General features: G+C 42.0%; 2 protein-coding genes and 1 long non-coding RNA gene across 6 annotated transcripts in view; 2 read left to right on the top strand and 1 right to left on the bottom strand.

The window, feature by feature from the left end:
• Positions 1–660: 660 nt before the first annotated feature.
• Positions 661–9832, bottom strand: part of LOC102788466 (uncharacterized) — a 42900-nt gene continuing 33728 nt past the window's right edge. The window contains exon 5 of the long non-coding RNA XR_004843995.2: positions 661–760. This is a non-coding gene — a long non-coding RNA (uncharacterized LOC102788466). The remainder of the gene's footprint in view (positions 761–9832) is intronic.
• Positions 2491–3176, top strand: h2ax (H2A.X variant histone). The gene has a single exon (XM_006802210.3). It carries the CDS (start codon positions 2607–2609, stop codon positions 3033–3035), a length of 429 nt encoding a protein of 142 aa, XP_006802273.1. The 5' UTR covers positions 2491–2606; the 3' UTR covers positions 3036–3176.
• Positions 6073–9832, top strand: part of phldb1a (pleckstrin homology-like domain, family B, member 1a) — a 28877-nt gene continuing 25117 nt past the window's right edge. For 3 of the 4 annotated variants that reach the window (XM_035912678.2, XM_087847225.1, XM_087847227.1), the window contains exon 1: positions 6073–6198. The gene's annotated coding sequence lies outside the window, so the exon portion shown is untranslated. Of the gene's footprint in view, positions 6199–9184; positions 9359–9832 lie in introns of those variants that run through there. The other variant, XM_087847223.1, reaches the window with a different exon arrangement.

Here is a 9832-nt window from a genome sequence, read left to right as displayed (position 1 = left end):
AACAACCTCTGGCGAAGTGGATGGGACAACACAGAAGAGCTACCTGGTCAGGCCAGGACTCTGCAGTCTATTTACACCTACTGGCCAGTGGACACTCTTTCAATGATGAGGACGTAACCATCCTGGACAGGAAGGAGCGCTGGTTTGAGCGGGGAGTCAAGGAGGCCATTTACGTGAACAGAGAAAGACCATCTCTGAATTGAGGGGCCTAACGGTACATCTTTCGCCACCGTATAATGCTATAATTGCAGCCATTCCCCAACTCTCTGTGAATGGTAACCATGGCCATTGATCAGTGGGCTTTAATCAGTGGTTGTTGATCAATGGTCATGAGAATTTGCATAATAATGATGAAGGAACTGACCTCACAGCCCATTGTTCCTTCAGTTCCTTCAGGCCTGGTTTCAATCATTATGCAAATGTACTGTTTATAAGATTGGGGAAATCAGTTAGCTGAGACTGAAGAAGTCACTTGAATGAGTGACGAAATGTTTCTCCCACTGAAAACGCTACGTCCAGATGAAGAGAATTTAAACTTTTGGAGACACATACACATACATACATCGGAGAACAACTTGGGTTTAGTATCTTACCCAAGGATATTTGGCAAGAAGACTGGAGCAGCCTGGGATTGAACCAGTGGGCAGGGGTGCTTGTCCTTGTATCCATTGGGGTCTTTTTTGGTGGGCGAGAGGCTTGCTTCTGTGTGTCTTTGGTTGAGTAGACTGTTCTTGGATGACATTTCAAAGGATCCAGTTATCTAAAAGACATAGCAGAGGATGGTTTCAACCCCCCACTCTGTTCATACACACCCCAGATGGGATTTGGGTTTAGGAGGCCTTATCCATTAGGCCACTGGGGCCATACAGGACAGAATAAATTGAACATAAGCCTTGTGACACTTATCTTCCAAGTCAGTTTCTAACAGCAGGTTACCAACAATAATGCCTGTGGTGTCTGCACAGCTATGGTACACTTTCAGTAAACTGAAATATGTCATTGTAAATGAATGTCAATGATAAATAATTAGTATGTTTTTGTGGCACTTTGACCTACTTTGAAACACAGTGTTTTGAACATGATCCCAGCTCTTACAGTGAAAATGATTAAACCAATGGCATTAAGGCACCAGTCTGCTAATATATTAGTAACAATATGTAACTTTCACTTGTACAATTACTATTGATATTTCACACACACAACATATACATCGATTAGCCTGTCTTGTGTGACATTTCATGCGGTCTTGGTGGGGGTTGCCTGCTAGCGTGGGGGCCCCAAGTAATTGCTTAGTCTGCTAATGCTGCTTGCTGGCTCTCAGTTATATGTTTTCATCAAAATCAAATTTACTTGAAAAAGTGCACAAAAGAAATGTGGTTCCAGCTGTGATTAGCTAAAAAAGGACAGACCAGATACGTGCATGGCATATAAACCAAACTATACACGGGACACATAGTGCAGAGTAAGGCACTCACATACCGTATGGCAATTAAACCTGTTCTTAGTTTAAATATCTGAGGATGATAAAGATGGGGACTGCTGTTGTTAAGTTTGAGAAGAGCACATTTCCTCTCAGACCTGCAGTAGAAGGCACTCAGGTCAATAGGTCTTTGTTTGGATGCAGTGGGGGATGGTGTCCTGTAGTTTTCCAAAGACTTGCAGGCCTCTCCATACCGATGGTCATGAGATGAGAGCCCCTTTACAGCATTTTTTTTCTTTCAAGGGTAGCTTCTTTTTGAAGCAGTTTGGTTTTTGGTTTAGCTTTTATTGTTAAAAATATTTGGCTTTTGTTTAGTATTAGATGTATTTATTTATTAATAAGATTCTTGTTAGGGGAAATATTTAAGGAATTCTGAATAGGTATTACAATTGGAATACAAAAGGTCTACTTGAAACTCACTTATGTAGACACACTAGTCAAAATAAATGTGTATGTATGCCTATTACATGCATGGACGGGTGGGAACATTTGACCAATGAGTAAATCTAGAAACATTTCCTGTTGGTACACAATAATGTTGTATTTTTTAATTTCAGTTAAATTATTAGTTAAAAAACAGCTTTATATTTTAGTGTAAAGTTTAATAATTTTGGCACACAGATCTTCGATGTTATTTGCCACGCCGTCAATACTTCGTCCAGGTTTTTGCACTGGTCAGCGCGTACGAAGCATGACTTCCAATACACACGCATCAGGGGAGTTAAATGATCCATTTAACTTTTACCGCAGAGCTGGTCTGCGCGCCAAAAAATTTAAAATTGGAGGGAAGATAGTCGATTGGCTTTCTGGCTCCTCCTTTTTTACTTTTGACCCACTGACAGAAAGCAGTAACAGTAACAGCCAATCAACCGTCCTTCTTCCTTTTAGGCTCCATCGTGATTGTTTACAAACCAGGAGAGATCCACCAATAGTAATTAATTTTCTCTCACGACGTTTCTCTCAGGGCCAATCAGATAACAGCACTTTTATTCCAAACCCCAATGGCAGGTTAGGGCGGGACAAAGCGTGAGATTTATATAGAGGCTGTGAAGCGATTTCTTCTTCATCACTAGCAAACCAACGACTGCTGTGGTTCGATTCCGAAGAGCTATTTAAATAACAAACAATGTCTGGAAGAGGTAAAACTGGAGCAAAGGCACGTGCCAAGGCTAAGACCCGCAGCTCTCGCGCCGGTCTGCAGTTCCCCGTCGGCCGTGTCCACCGTCTTCTCCGCAAGGGAAACTACGCAGAGAGAGTTGGCGCCGGGGCCCCAGTTTACCTGGCCGCCGTCCTGGAGTACCTCACCGCTGAGATCCTGGAGTTGGCCGGCAATGCCGCCAGAGACAACAAGAAGACTCGTATCATCCCTCGCCACCTCCAGCTAGCTGTACGTAACGACGAGGAGCTGAACAAACTCCTCGGTGGCGTGACCATCGCACAGGGAGGCGTCCTGCCCAACATCCAGGCCGTCCTTCTGCCCAAGAAGACCGGCCAGTCTGCACCGAGCTCCGGCAAAGCGGGAAAGAAGGCCTCCTCTCAGTCACAGGAGTATTAGCTTGCTAGCTAATAACTCTTAACATCCAACGGTCCTTTTAAGGGCCACCCACTCCTAATTGAAAGAGCAACTTTTCCTGATTATTGCTGTCTTGCATCCCCTTTCGCATGATTTTTATTTAATAAAAAGTCTGTTTTGTAAGCACTGATGTATTCTGCTGATTTCAGGCTAATCGATGCTACTTGCTAGTTTTGGAGACCTGCTAGCCTGGCCGGTTGAGCTGAATTTATCAGACTGGTGGTCTCTAACCCCACTGATTACAACTCTCGACCTCACGGTATAATGTAACACTAGTCATTTACCAGGGCTTTGTTTCGTGACCGGGGGTTAACAACGAAAAAGGAAAACAAAAATGGCCTCCACTTATCAACATTTACAGCAGGTACACGGGCCAGAGCCTGAAACACCGGTTGCATTGCACCTTATTTGTAGCATGACTGAGCAGCTTTTGTGGTAACTGATTACAAATTACTTTTGGTTTGGCAGAAAGGGCTCTTTAGTATGCATTTGTGGCTGAAATAATGATCTATGTAGGCATATTGTATTATATGTATTGCATATTTCCATCTAAAGCATAACATGCTACAAATAATAATCTGAGTTTCAGCTCTCAAAGTGTTCATATGCACAGAGCAGTTTTAAATTTGTATCTATTTTGAAGGGTTTCCTGCACCACAATGACCAACAGACCTAACAGCCTCAACCAATGACCATATTTTTGGAGTAATAAGTAATGTCACTGTAAAGTGAAACGCACCCATCAGGAGGGGAAGATTATTTGCATACATGCTCTTTTTTTTTTTTATCCTGCATTAGTGTTCCTTGGGTATATGCCTGATAAATTGGAGCTCTAGTAACCTATTTCTAGAGTTAAGGTGGGGTGTTTTACCGGTTGTTTTACCATTTGTTTTGTATTTGCTTCCACCTTTATCTTTGCGTATGAGCGACCTGAATAATATGTTTGTTTGTTCAAAGTGTGGTTAAAACTTGAAAAACATGCCAACGGCTCTTTCTCCTTAAAGCTCCAGGTGTTTCCTTGTTACATGTGAAGAAACCGGCAGCTGCAGTTTACCAGCAGTGACGTCTGACCCAGTATGCACAGCTCCTGTGCAGCAGCCGTACCACTGAGAAATAATTTGAGTAATATATTTCATTATTCCGAAGCACAGAATATTTAGATGTTAGGCAGTAAATTATCTCCACATAGATCAGGGGTGACAGACATAAGGCCCGGGGACAGAACTGACCCAGCAGACTCACGCCCGACTCACTGGACAACTTTTGAAAATGTGAAGAAGGGCGAAATTTTAGTACCTTTAACTGTGTTTTCATACGTTTTACACAATCTACTATAGAAATTTCAGTTTTACAATCCACAGTTTAAAAAACAAAACAAAAAAGAGACATTTTCTGTGAATTAACACTTTTTTGTTTTGTATTTACAGGACAGTCGGGGACTTTTCCTGCAGTTTTACACATTTTTTCTAACATTTCTAACAATTTAAGTAGAAGAATTCATTAAGTTGCTACAGTAGCATTTCTTTATCATGTAGAAAAACCAAGTCATACTATTGAAATCAGCCAGTTTCCCCCTCATATAAAGATATCTTAGGGATTAAATGTGTAGTTAAACTCAAAAATTTCTTTGGAACAAAAGTTGGCTTGCAGAATGAGTTTGACATCTTTGCCATATATCATAATTTATGAGCATTGATTGAAGATGTCTCAAATAGTGCATCACAACAAGACACCTGCTAACAGACAGTTGTTCATTCTGCTTTTCAAAGTGCTCAGAATACCTTTAATTCCCCATCAAGGAAAAAAAGTATTTGGCAGAAATTACACCAAAGTATAAAGGAGTCAGTGGAAACATGACATCTGGAGTGTAATTCCCAAATGCTGCCACTAGGGGTCACCATGTGATGTTTGAAAAAGTTCACAAAATGATTTGTGGCATAAACTGTGAATGTTGCCCATATGTGTTTTTATTTAACAGCTATTGAAGACAGATCACTGTCTGCGCTGACAGATGTGCACCATAAGCCATTTCATAACACGGAGGAAAGAAAGGATTTCAACTGTTACATAAAATAGTACGACATCTGAAAAAACACAGCTAAGCACTATTTTAAAGTGTCATTAGTATATGCCCAGCTATAATACATAATTAATCCTTTTGTGGGATTCATAACTGATAAAATGATTGGTTGTTTTATATCAGAGGTGGGGATGGATTACGTATTTTCTCATTAAACCTCAGTCGTGTGCAGCTAAAATCACCCGTAACCTTTCCACAGGACATATTTCAGTCTGCTTTGAGTGCTTTATAGCGGCAAAAGCAGCATGACGCACCAAGTTTGAGCCGAACCCAGGACAGGCTGAACCAATTACTCGTGCTTGACAACGTGTCCAACACCAACATCCAGGCTAAAAATTCCAGCTCAGAAGGAAAAACCCCGGTGTCCACTGGCTGTTATAACTATAATTTTCACAGTCTCTAAATTTACTGGTGATGCTCTTTTCAGCTGTTTGTGGCAAAAAAAAAAAAGATCTCTGGTAAAACAGTCATTTTGGTTGTTTCATGGAATTTGGTGGCTTTTCTTCTGCAAGTTTTGAAGTTTTGATTTTCATCATCCACAAAACACATCGTGCATGTTAATTACAGTTTGGTGAAGCTGTGACTGGAACAAAAGCAAATATCTAGACTGAGTCGGGGACACTGAAAAGAAGGGTTTTTCCAAGTTCATGGCTAATCTTTTGTTTATACAGCATCTGAAAAGTAATAGAGTTTTGATGTACTCAAGCTGCTGTGAAATAAACAGCTATATTTGTCTGAACATGAGAAAATCTTGGTATAAACAACAAATCTGTGAGAAACAAAATATACATGGACACAGAAGGACCTGCTTAATGAAGGGAAAGAGGAATGATGAGTGGGAAGAGGAAAAAAAAGAGGGCTGGAAAGAGGGGGGTTGGATCTGCTACAATAATGTTCAGACGCACCGAAACATTCACTTTGAAAGTTACTCAACAGCAGTGAAGATGCTCGAGAAAAGAACTGGAAGACTTTTCACATGAAAGCTTGGGAGGATGCCTCATCTTGTGGTTTTAATCTTTGGACTGAATCATACTGCAGAAGAGGAGATGTTCCTTTCAGGCTTGGGTATGGGAAAACAAAACTATTTATTTGACTGTTTGTATGTGTGTGTGGAAGGCAGAAGGGCATCACCAGGGTTTTGCGGCAGGTTACGCATCTTTGCATTATCTGTAAAGGCAGGCTTTTGATTTAAATGGGAGGCATGAGCAAGTGAAAGTCATCTGACAGGGAGAAAGATAGGAGCCAAACCCAGCTGGCTCTGAATGGACACTGGAAGGAGAGAGTTCCCAGGCTGTCTTTGGTGAAATAACAGTATGATGAGGTATTTCTCCGACATGCCTGTGAGGTGCAACTGTGCCTGAGTGAGTATAGCTTTCTTGCTATGAGGGAAATTTGTTTTTTGTATGTAAATAAGTATCTGATGAGTCCATACAGACATACTAAAAAAGCTGAAGAAGACAAGTGGACAGATGTCACACGTGAAGACAGTCCACTCCTCCAGTGGTTTTGTGGGCAACTCAAACTCTTTTGTGGAAATGTCTCTAATTTCCTGTTGTTCACTAGTTCATTTGGCTTTGTGCCTTTTCTGAGCATCATTTGACTAATTACATGATTTGAGCTGGTACTGTTTTTTCTCAGTGTGACTTGATTTGTTTCATTTTAGCCAATCAGGAGGTTTGAATGGCATTCTTGTGTGTGTGCATTATTGCTGTACAGCAGCAATGTTCTGATATTATTCCAAAAATGAGACCCAGTGTTTCCCATCACTCTACAAACAATTTGGGCTGCAGATGTTCTGTGATCACTCCACGATCACCGCCTCCTTCTGGATAGTATTTCCTGTCCTGAGCTGAGCCTCGCCAACCCCTCAACATGTGGCATCAGAATAATTACAGGTTACATTTAAGTTAAGGTTTGTCTAAAAGGAAATGTTTTGTTTTGTCCTGTCAGTGTTAAGGGAAGGGGTAGGATTTATGCTTGGTCTGAGAGGAAGTAAAGAGCGAGACCCTCAATTTAAGGCAATGAAATCTGCGTTATGTGTAAGCTGCTTCTCATCAAGCTTCCAACACAGCCTGCATGAGTGTTGACTGCCTGAGCCCCCGCTTCCATAATTGTTGCCATCTTCACTGTTTCCACCTGCAGCCTAATGTCATCCTGCAGAGACCTGCAGACATCTGTTTCACAGTGTTTCACACTGTGAAACTGCAGGGTTCACAAGCTGACTGATCCAAACCTCCTACCAGACAAGCAGTTCAGTATCTGTGGGAAATCACACACTCACAGCATAGCTTGTTTTGGACTTTTATTATTATCATCCCAGAATGCTCACAGCCAGGCTGAGATATCACTGCAGACAGTTCAGAAAGACTGAAAAGTTCATCTTCAACTTGCTTTGCCTGCCTAGACTTTTGTGCATCTGCAAGCTACTTTGTAACCCACCTCTCCACCAACTCCACTTTACCTGCTTCGTCTGACTTCATTTATATACTTTCCTCTATGAGAACTACACTGTGGTACTGGGCAGCATGGTGGCACAGTAGTTAGCAATGTTTTTCCCCTGCCTTACATAGTTCAGTGACATGCTGTTAGTAAGGTTAGGTTAACTACTGATTGTCAATCGGCCATAGGTGTGAATGGTTGATTGTCTCTCTTTCTTAGCCATGTGACATACCTGTGCAGGGTCAACCCCACCTGGTGCACCATGGCAGCTGGGATAGGCTCCTGCAATCCTGAATTGGATAAGTGGAAGTAAATGGATGGATGGTCTTTAGTCTATGTTTTAATAATTACTACTATCGTTATGGTAACTGCAGAACTGAAGAAGCCTCTCAGATGAGAGGTGAGACGTTTATTCTTTCCAAGCTCCTTAGATTATCTTCATGGCAGTGCTCCTTGATTAAAGTAATATATTGATATCCACTTGGGTACCTATCTATATAAGTAAGTAAGCAGCTATCTATTCTGTTAAAGAAAGATATGTGGAAACTCCTTAGCCCGCTAGATAACAGCATTCCCCATTTATCTTTCAGATGTTCCATTTCGTTAAATAATAAAGACTGCATTGTATTTAAAAATCACTTCCATCTGCTTGTTCACATGGATGGACAGCTATATGGGGATTTCCATTGTAATCACCATTTAAAGGTCATTCAGTAAACTTTACCCCCTCAGCTGTAGCCTCCACATGATCGCTGAGGACTCAAAACACAAACCTTATCTGCAGACTTCTGCAGTCTTCAATCCATCGGGTTACTAAGCTGCCTCTGTTTGTTTGTTTTCATTCTCCTCAGTGAGTCATCATCCGTCTCACTTCCTCCCTCTACTCTCTGGCCGCTGACCATGGGAAAAGCCTTGAGAGATCAATAGTGGAGGCTTTCTCCCACTCTCTTCTACTCTCTCTGTGCTTGTCTGTAAGCCAAATAGTTCCTGTGGGACGTCTGAAAAGATGCTCACATGTGTTCGCTCACTTCCTGTGGACCTTTCATATCGCTCTGCTCCATCATTACACAGTGGAAGCATTGTAATCCACCGTCGTCCATTTAGTTAGCGTTATCATAAAGTGTTGTTCGACAGTTTTCCAGAGTGGAAACACTTCTTTTGGAGTTCGTTGCATCAGCGGTCCAGAGCTCAGAGCAGGAAGTCAGAGGACACAAGGTCATTTCCATCACCACCTCCTACACTTTATGTTATTTCCTGCATGGGTCAGACTGTTAACACCTGCTTAACCCATAGACACTTTTAAGGAGACAGCCCCGCCTTGTGTGATTGGGCGGTGCAGTCCATTTGAACTTTCATTTAATGGAAAGCTCGTTGAGAGCCTGAACATTTCAACCATTCTCTCAGCAGGATGTGAACTCTGTGCAGAGCTAATTCTGGAGTGTTCTGAAACTGCATGTTCGGGTGAAGTTATTTACTCATAATTGCCAAAAAAAGGAGAAGAAATCAATATGGAGGAATTGGGAGCATGTTTTGGAGGGCAGTGCCTGGTTCCCCTCTACTGTTTGTAACTGTAATTCTGCACCGGGATGGGCAGGAGAAGGGGTTGGGAGGAGGGAAATAGCAGAGGAACTCAGTGAGTGAATGAAAAAAGCAAGGAGCTAGACATACACAATAATGTGGACACTGCTCTATGTGCTAGCAACTGTCAGGCAAACCCATGGACCCAGCTTTTGTCTGGACTTAGCAAGAGTAAAGAGATGGTAAAAGCTGCCTGTCTGTCAGTGAAGTAAGTAAACACTTGGCTGTTTTCACCAGCACTGTTGTGCTAATATCTTCTCTTTGTAATATAACTATTTTATTTCATGTTTTTTATTGATCATTCCAGCTGTTAGATTTTCTGTGTATTCCTCTGATTTTTCATTGTTCACTCTAAACCAAAGTCATTTCTCTTTAAAAGTGGCAGCCCAGTCTGTGTGGCAGGCAAGTATCTATTTTCAGAAGCTTGTGGCAGCTCTGAAGGGCATAACTGCCTCCATAATGACAGGTTACTATGCGAGGCCCTGCATTCGCAAGCATTAAAACTGTTCCTCTGCCTGGGTGTGTACGTTAAATCACTGAGGCTTTTCGGAGCAGGAGCATATGTGTTTGTGTGTGTGAGTGTGTGAGTGAGGCAGACAGAGGCACATTAGCCTGCCCACTCTCCTGTCCTGTGTCTGACTGCGTGGCTCAAAGAGGCCCAGTGTTGACAGGCAGTGGGGCT

This window comes from Neolamprologus brichardi, chromosome 10 (assembly GCF_056152115.1).
Source record: "Neolamprologus brichardi isolate AB-2024 chromosome 10, ASM5615211v1, whole genome shotgun sequence".
In the NCBI taxonomy this organism is placed as follows: Eukaryota; Metazoa; Chordata; class Actinopteri; order Cichliformes; family Cichlidae; genus Neolamprologus; species Neolamprologus brichardi.
The sequence above is the reverse complement of the archived record's forward strand: the minus strand, read 5'-3'. Positions and strand labels throughout refer to the sequence as shown.